We start from the raw sequence: 19443 nt of genomic DNA, 5'->3' as shown, positions 1-19443 counted from the left end.
TTTCATGTATAAGAAAACAAAGTATGCCTTCTACTAATACTCGCTGGTAAGTTATCAAAATCTCAAAAATTACACACCTAAATTTTCCTTCAATCTATAACCAGGAGTATTCATAAAGAATAAAATTGTACTGTCTTTGAAGTCAAGCAGAGATGAGTTCAATCTTTGTCTCTATGAATTTTGAATTGGCTCTGCAAAGGCCTGGGGCTTCGCTACCTTGGAACTACCTCACCTATTACATGCTTCACCTCAAAAATATGTCAAGACTTGGGACATTACATATAAAGCAAATGGCTTTATATGTAAACTAGGAAGAAGCAAGTACTCAATGTGTAACATTTGTTTTGGATTTTGTTCTGTTGCAGAAGCTGATAAAAATATAGAAAAATGAAATTTGTATCCTGATAACCATGTATTTTGGGACACTTACACAGTATGAATGTACTGTTAAATTACACATAAAAGTGGCTACAATGGGACTGGGAGTTTGGCCTAGTGGTAGAGTGTTTGCCTAGCATGCACGTAAAACCTGGGTTCAATTCCTCAGTACCACATACATAGAAAAAAGCCGGAAGTGGTGCTGAGGCTCAAGTGGTAGAGCTCTAGCCTTGAGAAAGTCTAAGGACAGTGCTCAGGCCCTGACCTCAAGCCCAGGACTTGCAAAAAAAAAAAAAAAAAAAGTGGCTACAATTTTATTTTTGGTACAGGAATTCAATTTCAAGTTAGTCTTTTTTGAAAAGAGCTCCATGAGTCAATAACATATTTTGTGAGAGTTAATATATGGACAGACAGACAGATGGATATCTAGTGCAGCCTCTGGAACCAATCAGGCCAGAATAATTTCTTCACTCCTTTAATGTTGTACGAACATGGGCAAATCAGGATCTGTCTACACATCAGTCTTCCTATCTGTAAAAAGGGGATGGCAGTATACTTACCATATTATGTTCTGATAAGGATTAAATGAAGTGACTATGGTAGCATACATATGATAATGTGTTTTATGTATTATCTATTAAAGCATATCATGTAGTGATCATCAGTAATCACCAATTTATTCATTATATATCATGAATTGTAGTAGACATATAAAAGTGTATAAAACACACACACACACATACACACACACAGAACTATGATAAAGACATGGCTCTATGTCTCTTCCATTATAAAGTAAAACTTGGCTAATTCATAGCTAGAATTATTAAATGTCAATGGAATGTAGAACAAGGCAACATTTTTTTTTTTTTACCAGTCCTGGGGCTTGAACTCAGGGACTCAGGGCCGGGGCACTATCCTTGGACATTTTTTTGTTCAAGGCTATTGCCCTGCCATTTGAGCCACAGAGCCATTTCCAGCTTTTTCCATGTATGTGGTACCAAGGAATTGAACCCAGGGCTTCAGACATGTGAGGCAAGCCCTCTACCACTAGGCCAATCTCCCAGTCTAAGGCAGCATTTTAACTAGGTTTTAAAAAACAAATCATGCACAAAAAGAATTAAGAAAAGTTATTTTGGTTGGTTACTATATCAGACTTTGTTACCTGGTATATTGCATATATGTTTATTTATTTGAAATAGGGAAGGGAAAGGGGAAAAGAAGATGATTAGGAAGAGGTAGAGGAGGGAAAGGGGATCAAAAACAGGAGAAGGGGTATAAAGTTTCGAGAAATAACACACTCACCACTTGACAAATGTAACTATAATCCTTCTGTACATTGTCCTGACAATAAAATATAATTTAAAAATATGAAAGAAAAGTTCTTATTCTGTATCCCAGGCTAGCCTTAAACGTGTGATCCTCTAGTCTTTACCTTCTGGATATTAGGACTACAGATCCGAGCCAAAACACTCAGCAGCAATTATACATTTTTATCTAGCATATTAACAGTATTTTTCTAATAGAAACTTTCAATACATAAAAATCTGTTGTTATAGTACTCATATTTTCATACTGACACCAAAAGTTTGGTGTCAAAGTGTTTTACCATTGGCTGACACAATACAGCCCAGAATGGCCTCAAAGTTCACGATGTTGCCTAAGGTTTGTCCATTCGTTTGTTTGTTGTATTTTAATGGAATGTCTTTTTGAGGAATCTAAGTTTCCCAGGCTTCTGTCATCCAATAAACGAGACTGGCTAGACATAGAATGCCCTAGAGCACTAGACATTCACTGTAAATCATACTGCCAGCATAACTGTTAGCGTAGGGTGATCCAAGGTCCTATGTGTTCATAAAATACAAGGCTTTGAGGTGAGCACTCAGAAACCAGTCAAGGGCCAGTCCTTTCTCTGAAACGGGACAGAGCACCCTACACATGCTGAATAAACCTCTCGTACAAGAATTTACTGAGCAATTGCGATATGCCAGAAAAGTCTGATTGAAATTTTTAAAAGTTTTCTAATTCAATATGTATATAGTTATGAAAAAGAGAAAGGAAACATTCTGTTTTACAATTATGAAACTGAGTCTCAGGAAAGTGGGAAGAGTATCAGCAGACACACAACTACTATGGCATCAAAATCTAGCTCACTTGGATTGGGAAGGCTTAGGTAACTTACACCAAGCCATATGGTCTCATAATACATTATACAATTTAAACAATACATTGTATAGAACATGACACATGTAGGAAAATCATTAGTAGAATAACCAAATTTGTATCCATTAGTAAAAAAAAAAAAAAGAGTCATTTGTGAGGAAAGTAAACTAGAGCTGAAAGTCAACTAGTTTTTCTTTAAAAATGGTTTTTCCAGACACTGTTGGCTCAAGCATGTTATCCTAGATAATCAGGAAGCTGAAATCTGAGGATATCAGATTCTCAAACAGCCCAGGCAGAAAAGGGTATGAGACTATCTCCAACTAGCCACCAGAAAACTAGCACTGTGGCTCAAAGTAGCAAAGTGCTAGGCCTTGACCAAAAGAGCCCTGGGGCAGTGTTCAGGGCTCAAATTCCAGCCATAGGGCCAACTAAAAGAAATAAGAGGGTTTTAAACCACAAGACAATCTAACGATTAATAAATGATTATAACCTAGTCCAATAAAGTTTACAGTAAAATTTCCCATAAATTAAAAAGGTCGAGCTCTTTAAATTCAAACTCCCTTTATACCTAAAATCTTTTTAATCCTTATCTATTTATTATGAATAACAATTTTTCCTTTCCTTATAGAAATGTAACACCAATTTCCCTAGAGAGACAACAATGCCTCTTACATTAGCATCTATGTGAGTGTGTGTGTGTGTGTGTGTGTGTGTGTGTGTGTGTATGTGTCCCCAATCTAATTAGCTAATATTTTTCAAAAGATCTTTTTAATGTCTAAATGAAAGGATTCTACATCAAAGACCTGACCTCCCTATTAAAGTATCTAAAAGAAACCCTAGGAATGTAAAGTCTATTCAAAGGAAAATCACAGGTAGCTTATTGTACAATGTATTAAGAAAAGAAGAGGGGGAGAAACGCCTCATGAGAGCTGCATGGAATTTGGTAAAATTATACCACAAAAATACAAATTGATCCAAGCATAAAGAAACAAATTCATAGCCAAAAACTTACTACAAAAGTGCACTGCAATCAGCCAGCAGGGAGTCTTTATGAAAAACTTCAGAATTCGTCACACTTTCAATCAAAATTTCTGATTACAGCTTAATGTTTGAAAGGCCGAAAAGACAGCAAACCACACATTTTCCAATAGACTTAAAATCAGAAATTTTTCAAGCTAACTTTCAATTTCAGGAAAGGTAGGTGCCACAATAAGCAACAAAGAAATAAAATATTAGGAAAGAAGTATACGTAAAATATGAAAAAATTGATTAATTACATTTTACCATACCATGAATGTAGTTCTGAAAGTATTCAAGTCAGAAAGGAAGTCTTCCACAGCCACCTTCTTCACATCAATGGCGTAATATCCCATCATGCTCTGGTACGACTGTTCCATGTTTTCAAGTGACTTAGAAAGTTTCCCGTACTGTACTTTAGCACTGATAACAAAGCTGTTCATTGTAGTTAAGGTGCTCAGAAGTTTGAAAATTAATGCTTATTGGAAAATATAATAACTACAATTTTTTAGTCTTTGAATTATCGCTAAAGTACATTTCCCAAACTCTGATATTTCCTCTCAGTTAACCATATGTAAAATACAGTCTTTACTGTATAGACAAAGAATCCTAAACACAAGTTCTATTAGTTTTGGAAAAGTAATCAGAAAACAGTACTTATATAACTAACATCTCTACTATTCAACTGAGTTCAAAAAATTCTAATTAGCCATAATGCGAATCTGTAACGCAAAAAATTTAAAATTATGGTTCAATAGTTAAGGGTGAGTAATTGCAACAATATTGAAATCCACAATCACAGAGAAAAGCACTGAATAAAACTCTTGCATTTTGTATGCTTGTAGACAAGATCTTCTTTCCCTCTGCCTTGACTTTGTAATAAAATGAGAATTATAATACTGCCTACATCAAAGAGCTATTTTAAGGAGTCAACAAGTGTATCCTAGCAATCTGCTTAGGTTATCTCATATTGTTACAATATTTCACCGTGTTATCTGATATATTTTATATATGCTTAATTGGTTATTTGAAATAGGAGAGGGAAGGGGGGAAATCAAGTTGTGTGGGGGGAGGGAGGAAGGGAAATGAGGACCACGACATGAGAAAGGGTATCAATATTTGTGAAGTAATGTACCTTAGATCTGGTGAATATAATGTAACCCTTAAATTAATTAAAATAAAAAATATATGGAAAAAAGATGAAGAATTACTGGCGTATATAAACATTTAGGATTACTACTGCCCTCTTATTTTGAACATATTTGTAAATTTTGTGCATTAAAAACTTCTTGTATTATGAAAGCAAACTAACGTTTTTGCTTTCCTTTTGAAAAATAAATGTATAACTTCTAGGTATGGAATATAGAATTGTTCTTTCTCTTATTTCTGACAACATAATAATAAAACTAAATCTCTAACATAATGTGAATGTAATAGTCATTGGACATAGAAAATGTTCTCTGAAAATTGTTGATACAATAAGATATACAAATCATTTATTGTTCTGAAAAGATGATACTCAAAGTAACAGTCATAATTTCCTATGGGTCCATTAAATTGGGTAATTAAAGAAAAAATACATAGCTTAACTTATACCAAAGTTATCTTTGTCTTTTAATGTGAAATTTATTTTTTTCTGCCACTCCTGGGGCTTGAACTCAGGACTTGAGGCTTGAACACTGTCCCATGCTAGCACTCTACCCTTCAACCAAGGTACCACTTTGTGGATTTTTCTGTGTATGTGGTACAGTGGAATTGAACTCAGGGCTTCATGCATGCTAGGCGAGCACTCTAACCCTATGCCACACTCCAGGCCCCAAAGTTACCTTATCTTTCACTAATAAAACATACAAATAAGCATTAAAAAATTTAAAACAAACTGGCATTCATTTGGACTAAATGTATCTAAAAAGAACATTTTCTACAATTTCAAAATTGGTGTGGCTCTTCAAGTTAGAACTGTTCCTCAATAAAAGCTGAGGCAGGCCCACTCTTCTGACAGAATGAAAACAACAGTAGATAGGAAAGCAGTGTAGTCAAGTAGGGAGTGAAGCCAGGACATATGTTAACAGCCTAACAGCACAGCTTAATAATATGACTATATCCCAGTCAGTCACAGCTCACTTATTTACACTTCTAATCATTTTAACTTCTATTTCTGTGTCTTTTCATACTATATACTACTTAGGATTAAATGTGGCGTTTAAAGGAAAAAAAGTGGACCAGTAAGTAGAGGATCTAGATTCTAATTTTTAATCTTTCCGATGACTTACAAAATGTATGCATCGGAAAGATTAAAACTTATATTAGAATCTTGTAGTGCTTGGAGAAATAGCAAAACATTCTGTATAACTAGCAAAACCACAAAAATACAAGAAAATAAAATAACAGACTCATACAAACTAATATTGCATATCCATGAAAGATTATAAAGTAAATTTATCTACATAAACATATTGGAAATATATGTAAACATTACCATTAAGTGAAATATAATCATTTACATTGTAACTAACAGTCACTCAGATGTCAATGGATTTTGTAAATTAATTCACCTATGTCAATCAGTAAAACGTCAGCTACCATTATTTATGTATCAAGCAAAATATGTCCTACAAGAATTATTATATTTTTTTTTACATTTCCTACCTAAAAGTCAAACTTATTATTCTTGCTCAGACATATCAAAGACCTTTTCAATTCTTTCTTTTCTATAATCTCTCACCTTCATACCTATTAGCAACTATTTGTCCTACTATAACCGACTGTAAGTATAGAGGTTGATCCCCTGGTACTACTCTGGAAAAGATGCTGAGGATCAAGTGATAGAGTGCTAGCTAGCAGTGAGCAAAAGAAGATTGGGGACAGCGGCCGGGAACTAAGTTCAAGCCCCAGATCTAGAAAAAAAAAAAAAAAGTACAATTCTCTCAAAAAATGTGATAGAAAAGATGACCGGGAGTCAGAATCACAAAAATGGCATGATTTTGTTCTAACAGATAGGAAACATTTAAGTTAATTTTCTTATCATTATATGTAAAAGCATGTTCTCCCAAAGGAAATGGGGTGGAATTGTGAATAACTGGAACTATCCTCAAGAATGGTAAAACTGGAATTAAACAAACAATTTTGGAAATAGCCTAATTAATCCTCAGCATATTAACATGACTGTCTAATCCGATAGAATAACTGGGTACATGAATAAGGCATACTGCATTGGTTTTGATGGGCTACTATCTCATTAAGAGATGGTGAACCACTCAGATCGAAACAAGTCATTATCATCATCAAAATAAAAATGAAATGCAGATGTTCTGATGCCAAATGCTAAAATCTAAATGAAAGTAAATATCTCTGTCAACAGTAGTTAGACTTTAATCTCAGTACAAAGTTTTATATTCAAAAGAGCTTCAAAAAAGTAAGACACTTAAAAAAATAAACATTTGTTAAAATTTATTGCAAAACTATGAATACATATTTCAATCGGTGATGTCTTGAGAAAACCTATTTCCTTTTCTTACCTTCACCAAAACTAAGCAGAAATTCTCATTACTTTCTACCTGAACTACTGCAATCTTCCTATTTGAAAGATACATGACAATCAGATATGTTTTCCCATGAATTGATCCACAGATATTTGGCAACTAGAGCATGTCTGATATGGTATATAAACAAATCTTATACGGTACTCATCCCAGTCTGCCATATTCCTGCCTGTACCCAAACAATGTCCAACAATCAGATTCCACATTCATTGTTATGTAATTTCCTTCATCTTCAGCTTTCACCATGAATGCCCAATGTTCCTACCATTAACACAATTTACAAGACGAGCTTTCAGTCAGTGCCACATATCTATAACTTAGATCTTAAGGCGTAATGAACAGGATAACATTTAGTTAAGTATTCACTGAGTTCCTTGTATTCCAAACACTCTTGTAAGCACTAGACACAAGAGCAATAATTAACAAGATAGGGAAAGTTTTTGTGGTCATGAAACATATCTTGCATGATGTGAAAATATAAAGTAAGTGAATGACAATTCATATAAAGATGAATATGACAAAAATACAAATTTTTGAGGTTATTCAAAGTTAGATAGATAAAATAAAAGAAGTAGATAAAATAGGGATAGATAAAATATGAGAAATTCTACCTAAAAAGCTGAGGTTGATTAAAACTATTAGATCACGATGTATAAAGCACAAAGAATTAAGTTGTGCACATTGATAAGAGTAATAAACCCAAGACAATGAAATGATCATTGTAAATCTGGTAATTCACAAAAGATGAGACGCAGGTTATTTAACCCAGATTTTAGAAGTTTAAAAACAATTCACCCTTATTGAATACTTGTTTGTTAAACATGTCATTTGAAATATGATGTAAAAATCAATGTTAATAAATTCTTTAATAAAAAAACAAAAAAGAATTCATGAACAAAGTTCAAAAAGTAATGTATTCATTACCTTACTAGTGAAACTGTAATCCTTGTATAAATCACACTGATAATAAAATTTTTAAAAATTAAAAAATTCGTAAGATGGAAGAGAAACTAGAAAATGAAATAGAACAAAGGGGCAGAAGATTAACTCAACAGAAGAAATATCTTCAACAAATCAATTTACCTAACTTCCTTTTCTTGTAACTCAATCATATGTTACATAGATTTACATTTCACATTCTATTCTTCCATTTTATTTAAATTAAATTAAATTCAAATAAAATATTGGGAGGGGTAGGCAGGTAAATGGGGACAAAAACATGAGAAGAGGTATCAAGGTTTGAGAAGCAATACACCCATTACCTGACAAAAGTAAACTGTAACCCCTCTAAACTTTACCCTGACGGTAAAATACAATAAAAAGCTTAAATAAAAGTTAAAATAAAATTTAAGTTAAAAATGCTTAACAAATTCCTTTATCTGTAAAATGTTCAACATCATGCACAGATATTCTCTTATAGAGGACATATATATTTTCAATGAATTTATTGCAATGGTTTTATCATTTTCCCAGTAATTTCAGAAAAAGACTTAAAACACTGTAGAACAATAAAAAAACGAGATTTCAGTGAAAAATTAAAAATATACAAAACACAGGAGTCATGTAACTCTTCGTGTAAGTCATGGTAGATTAAAATTTATATAAATATCTTGCAAAATATTGTGTTTTGTTTCTAAGAGGCTCAGCAGATACAAAGAAAATAGGTAAGTGGCTGTGCAAGGAGAATTTCAAGGGCATGGTCTTATATCTATTTGTTACTGTTCTTAAAATAAGAAATATTACAGAATTTAAAGGTCAGATTGAGCAGGCACTGTGTGACGTAAATCTTGGCATTCTGAGTTTCTCACTGATAAGAATTTAATAAGTATGCACACCTCACATATAATAGTTTGCATATAACCTTACTGATGATTTTACTTCAAATTTTTCAAGCAAATGTTTATTGAAGCAAGTGAATAATTATAATTCTGACTAGGCTTAGCAATTAAAATATTATAAAAAAGCCAATGATATAGGAAATAACTATAACCCTGCCTTTCTTTGATGTTATGAAGTACATGTCATGGGAACCTGTGCTGACAAATTAAAATACAATGTAACACATTATGTGAGTGAAATTTCATATTCTAACACAGTTGAATCTTTGTAATTTAAAATAATCCAATTAGCATTTTTGATAAATGCCTAAATTATGATCATTTAAAGTAAATTTATACTTACAAAGAATCATCTTTAGCAACTTAAACACAGATTCTTTCAGAATTGGCCAATGAACCAAATATTTGACATGTGCTTCAACTAAAAAGCATTTAAACATATAACACAAAGTTTGAGTGTTATTAATAAACTTCAGGTTTGATTTATTGTGCAATTTTATCCCATACATTTCCAAGATCCAAGAAGCTTACAACTTGTCATTGTAAGATCTGAATAAGTATGTTTAATATTCAAAATCTGACTGGTTGTCAGTCCTAATTAAAGTAAACAAAGTCTTCAAATGAATGAATTTAATTAATTCAAAACTAGTATGTCTAAGTAAGATAAAAGGCAAATGAGAACAATCTAATCTCAGCAAAGAATATTTATGATTATAAGCTTTGTCAATAGCAAAGTGCACCAACTGTTCATATATCTGATTTCCAAAGGATACATGAATGCTAATCAGTTCATTAGAGGCTGCTAGGTTGTGATATTTAGCGACAGGATACAATAGCTTTCTTGTCCATAGAGTATAATTGTACTCAGAATGAAAAATAGTTTCCAACAAAGCATCATCCTTCCTGTTTCTGATTTCCTGCTGGCTGCTTTTTATGAGCTGCATACCTTTCAAGAAGCCGACATCATTCAGCTTCTCATGTCACAGGAATACAAATGTGGATACATTTGTCCTGAGACTCTCTGCTGAGCACCTACAGCCTTTCCTCTGAGTTCATAAATTTAGGTAAGGTCAAGAAACCAGAACTTCATTATTAGTGCATTCACAGTGTAATATTAAAAGCTATATGTAAGCAAAATCTTTCCTAAAATGCTTTCTGTCTGTGGGACTAAAACACGACTCTGAACAATACATACAACATTAAAATGTCACATGGGTGAACATTCTAACTTGATCAAAAGACTGAGGGATGATGAGAATGATAGTATTCTGAAATACTGCATTCACTCTTAAAACAGCATACTTCGTCAAATGAGGAGTTCATAGAAAAATATGTTTCTGATAGATAAATACAGACCTCTTCTGTACTTGAAAAAAGCAAAAGAAAAAAGAAAGCCATATTCAGTGTGTGGTGATAAAAGCATCTCCTCAATAAGAAGCTGAATGTGTGTAGGGTAGGGGAGTGAGGAGGAAGGTACAAAAGAAAACACACACATTAGTCTGAATTGATTGTTGCTGGAGTGCATTTTTATGATATTTCCTAACAGACACAGTGAAGGAAAGCTAAAATTGCACTAATTCACAATTAAGCTGAAGGCACATACAATAAAATTGACAAACCCAGTAATACTTCTGTTAGTCATTAAATCTCAAGGGATTAAAAAATAGAAAGAGGAAAAAAGTTGTCAATGTATTTCAAGTACATCAGTAAAATAAAAGATTAAGAGTGTCATATAATAGTGTATTTTAGAAGTAGGCAATCCTTTTAGATTATGGACTTTTAATAATACTTCATTGCAACATAAAAGTATCTATCTAATTTCATATAGTGGTTTCAGAAAATAGTTTCAGAAAATAAAAAAACAAATAATTACTTCAGACACTCATTAGAGATTAAACTACAAAAAATAAGTAAAAATGAAGATAACTGAATAAAAATAACTGCACAAGCTTCATGATAAGTTACATTTATAAGTATGATGCAGACACACATTGGTCAATGTCGTATTTGGTTAGGAGAAATAGGCACAAGTAGTTACTGTAACAAACTCCATTTTTTTTTCCTTGCCAGTCCTGGGCTTGAGTTCAGGGCCTGAGCACTGTCCTTGGACTTTCTCAAGGCTAGAGCTCTACCACTTGAGCCTCAGCACCACTCCAGGCTATTTTTTCTGCATGTGGTACCTAGAAATTAAAGGTCTTTGTGCATGTGAGGCAAGCACGCTCCCACCAGGCCAAACTCCTGGCCCCACAAACTCCATTTTGTTGTGGAACTATGCAGTATTTCTAAAGACTGTGTGTGTGTGTGTGTGTGTGTGTGTGTGTGTGTGTGTGTGTGTGTGTGTGTGTGTATGTGTGTGTGTGTGTGTGTTGTGTGTATGTTTGACTAAGTCATTTACTTTTTAATATATGCAAATCCTTGAAGATGACTAACCAGGTTGTCAATTTATGCAATTTCCTGAAAGATCTCAACAGTATCTAAATGTTGGGTTGGAGGAATGGCTCAAGGATAGAGTGCCTGCCAGGCAAGCCTTGTGGGACCCTGAGTTCAGCCTCTCATGGCTTTCACTTTCAACTTCCTCAAACTAAATTTATTATCATCCTGTACCATGATTACCAGAAGAAAATAAGGCATAATGAAAGGGAAACGAATAAGAAACATACTATTAACCAAGCGGGTAAAAAGGGGGGATAAAAACACATGGTTTAGTAGTCACAACAAACAGACTTTGCTGACTCTTTGTAAGAAGGCAAAGGTTAAAAATTCTATAGTTTGGTACTAGACAATGATCCTGGATTATGCACACAGTTAACATGTTAAATAAATGGTAATTCCAGTTGACTAGTGACTTATATAGATATCAGAAGGATATGGACATCTTTGTCACAAACTTGTCATGCAAGTCCTCAGGAGGGGGAAAGGTTTCCAAATCTTTTTCAAGCTGTTGAAGTTGCCTTCCCATCTGCTTCAAATTCTTTTCCAGCGTTTCTACAGAGACTGGAAGGAAAGTGTATTAAATGCCTTGAAAGGACAAAATTATAATATATGAAAGGTAAAACAATCTTGAAACAAAACATTTGTGAAAAACTTCATAAGAATGCAAAAATTCATTATAAAAAGTTGAATTACATTACCTTCTGACTTTAAGCCAAGTTACAAAGGAAATTCAATAATAGATGCTTTAGAATTTAAGAAAAAAGTTAAGCAAGGCCCTCTAAGCAAACCAAATTTAAGAAGTAAGTTTTTATAGTTCTTTACCTCTACAAATTCTACCAGTCTATTCAGATAGGCAATTAAAACTGGCTAAAATTAAATGCATTCGGATATAATTTTAACCATTTTCAAATGACCTCTTGAGTGGGTATAGTACTTGGGACAGGGAAAAGGAGTCAAGCTAATCAACAATAGGAAAGAAAGACAAGTTATCAGAAAGGGCTCTCTGTGTTTATTATCTGACAATGAACAATATTTCTTTTGAATTAAATTTGCTCTCAAAGTGCACATGAACAACCAATAGTAACTCAGAGTGCTGAAGTACTGACAGAATGTGTGTGCTTCCCATCAATAAGTAATAATCCATTAATAATCAATTCTCAAAACCTTGCAGCTGATTTTATATGACACAAAAAGAACAAGCTCCCATAAAGAAGACACACACAAACTTTTGAGTATATGCTTCATGTTTAGATACATTAAAACTTAAAGAAATCAACTTGCTTCCTATCATAATTAACTTTACAAAAATGTGTTTAAAAATGCAAAAATGGGGACCGAGAGTTTGGTCTAGTGGTAGAGTGCTTGCCTAGCATACACGGAGAGGTTCAATTCCTCAGTACCACATACATAGAAAAAAGCTCGAAGTAGTATTGAGCCTCAAGTGGAAGAGTTCTAGCCTTCAGAAAGTCCAAGGACAGTGAGCAGACCCTGAGCTCAAGCCCAGGACTGCCTCCCCCCCCCAAAAAAAGTGTAGGTAGTCTTTTATACCAAGGCTATGAACTTACCCTGGGCAATATTCAGTCTAAGGATGAGATCCTCTTAGAAGCAACTTAAATGCCCAAGAAAAACAGTATTGAGGCTTTTAAAAATGACAGATTACATCCATGGCTTAAAATGATGGAATTTTTGAAGAGAGCATGAAAAAAGTATCATTTAAGATAGTTCTCAGCTTAATTTTAATTATGTTCTAAAATCTAAGTGCCAGTGATTGTATATAGAGATTCTCTTCTTGAGTACATGTTTGTAAAACATGACATTTGAAATATGATGTAAAAATAAATAAATTCTTTAATAAAAATAGATACAAAAAAGAGTATGTACTTAAGTTTTGTGGGTTTTTTTGTTTTTTTGTTTTTGTTTTTTTTGCCAGTCCTAGGCGTGAGATCACGGCCTGAGCAATGTCCTTGGACTTCCTCAAAGCTAGAACTCTACCACTTGAGCCTCAGCACCACTCCGGCTTTTTTCTATGTTTGTGGTACCAAGGAATCAAACCCAGGTCTTCATGCATGCTAGGCAAGCACTTTAACCACTAGGCCAAACTCCCGGCTTGTTTTGTTCTTTAAACCAAGCTCACTCAAAATAAGATTATTTTGAAAGCCACATCTGAAATTACTGAACAATAATAGTACTATAACCTTTGAATCTCACTGAGGTGAAGCCATTCTCAATTGATACTCCTATATGTTTCCTTCATTGATCCCCTGATTTCTCATGTATCATTTTTTAAAGTTTGTAAAACTTGGGTTCAATGGTGGAGTGCATGGTTATCAAACAGAAGGCAATGGGTTCAACCTTAAGCACCAGTGTTCAAAATGAGTGAAAAACGAACAAGAGATGACATGTTGCAAGAATGACTGCACCACTTAGCAATTCAGTTAGTCTTGTCTCCATGATCTGGTTTTGTAGTACTCATAAAGGTAATGTATATGTATATATATATACATACATGTATGTATATATATACATGTACATATATGTATATATACACATATACATATACATATATATACTAATTCATTTGGTTTCACGTCTGTCAATCGTACACAACCAAGGATGCTATTTGATTCAAACTTTTGATTTCACTTACTCTTCTCATTTCCAAATGATTATATGGCTTCCTTCAAAGTTTTCTCTCATTCCTCTTGCTTTCCTAGTCTATTTGATCTTCCTGTAATGTCTCATTAGCATTTCCTTTCCAAATACTCAATTCTTACAAATAGTTCAGTCACTTTTATACTTCCTAAAATCTCTGAAACTCGATTAAATAAAGGTTCAGAAACACAATTTTCTTCTAATATAAAGTAAACATGTACTCTGGAAAGATTTCTAAGCATTATATACACTGTATGTTATGGATTATATTTAAGAAATAGTGTACTACTAGTATATTTATAGATGTAACCTGTAATAAGAGCAAAAATAAAAATGATGGCATTCATAGTAGCTTGTGTTTATGTGGGCCAGATATCATCTTTGCTCTTTCCCATGAATTAGCTTATTTAATCCACACAGGTGTTGTTACCACTTGCTCCTAAGTGAGGGAACTGAGCTATATAGGCAATTAAAAGGTCCAAAAACCAAAAAGTAGCAAAATGACTAAAAGTCACAATGCAAACTCAGCTTCATTCCAGACCTTATTTTGCTATAGAGAAATTGTTAATTACAGAAATAAGTTTTTTCTCACAACCTTTACACTTTCCAACTAATGATATTTAAATAAGGTAAACCCTTGACAAGTCTGAGGTACTTCTATATGATAAAAGGAACAAGAGAAAGGCACATAGATCATTTTTTCCTGATGACCAATTATTTGTCTCAACAACCAATTTTTAATTCTCCAAACATTAACTATATTTCCAACAATTCAATTCTAATATTAATTACTGAGAGTCATTGTGTCCATTCTACAGATAAGAGACTGAGGTCCATGAGAATACCCTAACCACAGTTGCCACTTCCAAGACCAGGAGGATATCCATATTTGAAATAAATGGTTATAAAACTGAGGATTTCCTCAAGTCCCTTCCCTTTAGTTTTTTCATTCACTAGAATGACTTCACAGAACTCAAGAAAGTAGTACCCTGATACTCACTGGTTTAGGTTTTTTTTGTTGTTGTTTTCTTGTTTTTATTTTTGTTTTTTATACGGATACAACTCAAAGAATTAAGTGGAAGATATACTAGAAAGCTGGGAAAATGGGGTGCCACAAAAGTTCTATGCCCTCTCTCAGCATATCACTTTCCCAACACAACCAGGTGAACAAGACCCCAAAGCTGCCTTAGATTCTAGGTTTTAGTTTTCACTCAGGCTTTATTCTAATTCATAAGTGAGTAAATCAGTGGTCACTCACACTGTCTTCCTGCCTGTCAAGGAGATAGGATGTAACATTCTAATCATTAGTATGATTAGATACCACTCAAGCATGCTAGTGAATGAAAGGCTTGAGTCTTTTCCAACTCATTTTGCATTTTTACCTCACAGATGTTTTATAAAAGAAAAAAATCCCTATAACATTAAATGAATCTTTTTTTGAGAATGAACACATTATGCGTATTTCTTAATGCTTCAAAGTAATTGAGACATAACTCTTGAATGATTAAAATGTGACCCTAGACTACACAAAGAACAACAAGGAAACTGGTCTTCACCACCACCACCCCCACTATCACCAATGCAGGGGCAGGAATAGCCCCATACCCCATGGGGAAAGTGAATTCTGTCTCTAAGGAGGCCTTTCTCCTTTCCTTTACCTTTTCCCTTCCCTTTTCTTTTCCTTTCCTTTTATTTTCCTCCCCTGTCTCCGCCACCCTCTCTCTCTTCTTCCCTCTTTCCCCTCATTTTTGCTAGAACTGGAGTCTGGATCTCAAGGCCTTGTGCTCATCCACTTAACAGCTCATCTGGGTTGTTTCCATTGCTTAGCTATTGTGAATAATGCAGAGATGAACATAGCTGAGCAGGTGTCCTTATCATGTCCTGAGTTATGATGTTCAGGACAGATGCCCAGGAGTGGTATGGAGGGATTATAGGAAAAGTCTATTTTCAGCTCTTTAAGAAACCTCCAAACTGCTTTCCAGGGTAGCTGAACTTGTTTACATTCCCGCCAGCAGTGCACTAGGGTTCCTCTTTTGCCACAACTCCACAAGCATTTGTCATTCTCTGAGTTCAGAATATTCTAATTGGGGTAAGGTGGTATCTTAGAGTTGTTTTTCCTTTATGACTATGGATGATGAACATTTTCTCTTACGTTTTTCTGCCATTTTAACCTCTTCTTTTGATAAGTCTCTCTTTAGTTCCCTTGCCCATTTAGTGACTGGTTTCTGGGAGTTTTTTGGGGGGAGCTGGGGGAATTAGTTTCTTGAGTTCCCTGTAGATACTGGGTATTTAACATTTGTCTGACGTATTATTGGGAAATATCTTTTCCCAATTGGTTGGCTGTCTTTCTACTTTAGTAGCTATATTTTTACCTGTGCAGAAACTTTTTACTTTTAGGTAGTCCCATTTGTCAAGTCTCTCTCCAATCTGTTGTGACCTGGGACTCTGTTCAGGAAGTTTTTGCCTGTGCCTAGGAGTTCCAATGTCTCCTCCTACTCTATCGTGTAACAGTTTCAAGGTTTCAGGTCTGATATTGAGGTATTTGATCCATTTTGAGTTAATGCTTATGCATGGCAAATGACTAGGATCCATTTTTAGTTTTCTACATGTGGCTGCCCAGTTTTGCCAGCACCAATAATTGAATAGGCTGTGTTTGTTACACTGTATATCATTGGCTCCTTTGTCAAATACAAGTTGACCATAGGTATGTGGTTTTATTTCTGGATCTTCTAGAGAATTACAATTTTTCAGAGCAAAATATTAGAAATGTTTGAAGGCCATTCAAACATTTAAGATCAACATTATCAAGAATATGAAAGATATCTTTTAAATTAGTTCTTGCAGCTACACCATGGATAGAAATCCTACTAAGCCATTTCTTATGCTTCATCAGCAGTCTCTGATTACATTTCTTGTGCACTAAAGCTAAGTGGATTTAAATGTAATTGACCAACTTCTCACTGTTGGTTTTTAAACAAGAACCAAAGCAACTTGGGAGAGAAAAGTGAATGAGTGAATCTGGGGCTAATAAAACATAATCGAATGATTTTACTTGTAAGATATCTTTGACCATTAGATAAAAAATGCAGCAACCCCAGAAGCAACTCAAGTGTTTTAGGGCTTGACCACAGCAAGTGGTACTGTTGAGAAGCGACTGGACAATGAGGGCACTAACTCATCAAGTAATCCATTAATTGATTAATCCACTGATGAATGGACCATAGGAAACTGGCATAGTTGGAGGAAGTAAATCACTAGGATTTGTCTTTGAATCCCTGTTTGCTCCCCAATCTCAGTGTGGCAATCTCTCCATTCACAATATGGTCCTAAGGCAACACATTCCTTCTCATCCCAGACACAAAGTAAGGAAACCAGACAACCTCAAGCTGAAATGCATGAGCTTTTAAAGTCCATTTGTAATACGTATTTATGTCAGATATTTTCTCATAGCAAGAGAAGAGTGACTAATATAAAGTTACATGTGCAGCGACCTGATGCTTCAACTGAAGTATTGATGGTTGAAACAATTTTTCCATATTAAAATATTGCCTTAATCTAAAATGATCACAATATTGTTTTGCTAACTACAATTATTTATTAGTTATTGTAGTTATAACTGTAAATAAAATAACTTTTAAGTTAAGAGGTATATGTAAATTTCAATTTTAACTGCCTTGGAATTTTCACATGACAAAAAAAAGGCCTTCATAAGCATACCAAAAGTAAGTCCCTCAAAAGCATACTTAAAAATCAAAGCACTTCACAATCTAAAGACAAATGTTTATATATCCATCAACTGTTTTAAAGTAGTCAAAGGTCATGGAGCTATCTCCATAAAGTTTTGGGGAGTGATGACAAGGATGAGAGTGAATTGAAGAATGTCCCCCTAAAATGCACATACTACCAGAACCTCAGAAGAAGACCTTATTTGGAAATAAGGTCCTCACAGGGGAAATTTGTAAATCATTTTCCGATTAAATCATCCTGCGACAAGTAATACAATGATTGGTGTTCATATGCAGAGGGAAGGGCACTCTGAAACATGAAGAAGGAAATGAGAAGCAGAGTTACATGCTTCAACACATGAAACAAAACTAAAGAATAATAAGAGGTACTAGACAGTAAGAAGGAAGCACAAGATGGCTGCTTCCTCAGAGCTTTTCAAGGAATCCCAGGTACCCTTACCATATTGATTAGGAAATTCCACTGTCTTGATGTATAATAGAATCTATTTGTCATTTTCAGCCACGGGGCATCATTGGTTCATATCTATAACCCTACCTACTCAGGAGGCTGAGACCTAAGGATCAAAGTTTAATGTCATCCCAGGCAAGAAAGTCCATGAAACTTATTTCCAATTAATCACCAAAGGAAAGAAGTGGAGCTATGGCTGAAGTGTAGAGTATCAACACTGATCAAAAAAGTTAAGGGATGACATGTGCTGTCCCATAGTTGAATCCTCAGTACTGATATAGTAGATAGACAGACAGACAGATAGATAGATACATAGATAACCATTACCAATCCAAGATATGAAAACTTCCTAAATACAGATTGGTTTCTGGGGAACACTAATTCTGACTGCAGAACGAGTGAATTCTATGCCGCTTTTTCTTGGCACACATCATCTTGCCACCAGGGAAATTCAGGAAATAACCACAATATGTTCTATCTACTGCTGGGGTATTTTTTTGGTAAGATACAGATTGGCTAAGATTTTCTGCAGTGTGCACTATTCTGACATCTTCTTTCATCTTCTTGTTTGTAATTTCCTACTTCAAATTGCAAACAGAGGCACAGCAAATATTGCTTCACAGGCAGCAGTCTGAAGAGAGCTTCCAAGACCTCATCATCACGAGTGGTATTGTCCTGTTACTTGATGTTTGCTGTGGCTCATAGATGACATTGACAGAACTGCTCGAGTTAGCTCCTTCAAAACTGTAGTTGGCTAAAAATCTGCACACACTGTAAGACTGTTACTTCCTCAAGAAGATTAATGCTGTATTGATGCCACTTTCAGTCTGTTAACCTCCAAAAAGATACAGAGGCCTTCTTGATGTAGTTTCCTTCTTCATCATCATCTATCAGCCCAAGCAGCAGCAGCACATTCAGGAAATGCTTCTAGCTCAGTATCTCACAGACCAATCTACAGCTGCAAGTACTTCCCCATGCCAAATGTTCTTCAAGGTCACTCTACAGAATCTTTAATTCTACCCATGATTTTGCCCATGTACTTCAAATTCCACTCAGCTTCTTTCTAAAATGGTTTTTGTTTGCAGTGTAAAATGATTATCTTCACAATTCCATATACATGTCTCTCTCTAATTTAAACATTTAATGCCTACTCTATAGAGATGACCTATGGAAATAAACGAGCAGGATGACTCTAACAGTACACTATATTTGCAATGTATTATAAA

The 19443-nt window shown here is 34.5% G+C and overlaps 1 protein-coding gene across 3 annotated transcripts in view; it reads right to left on the bottom strand.

Moving 5' to 3' along the window:
* Diaph3 (diaphanous related formin 3) overlaps window positions 1-19443 on the bottom strand; it is a 440087-nt gene that overhangs the window by 166259 nt on the left and 254385 nt on the right. For all 3 annotated transcript variants that reach the window (XR_016537097.1, XM_090342066.1, XM_090342064.1), the window contains 2 exons: window positions 11809-11932; window positions 3831-3996 (listed from right to left, as the gene is read on the bottom strand). Coding sequence is in view for 2 of the 3 variants with exons in the window: in XM_090342066.1 (XP_090198192.1) it covers window positions 3831-3996; window positions 11809-11932 (290 nt within the window). In the remaining variant the exon portion in view is untranslated. The remainder of the gene's footprint in view (window positions 1-3830; window positions 3997-11808; window positions 11933-19443) is intronic.

The sequence above is a fragment of the Megascapheus bottae genome, chromosome 11, assembly GCF_031878675.1.
Source record: "Megascapheus bottae isolate mThoBot1 chromosome 11, mThoBot2.hap1, whole genome shotgun sequence".
Classification (NCBI taxonomy): domain Eukaryota; kingdom Metazoa; phylum Chordata; class Mammalia; order Rodentia; family Geomyidae; genus Megascapheus; species Megascapheus bottae.
This window is presented reverse-complemented; position numbering and strand designations above follow the sequence as displayed.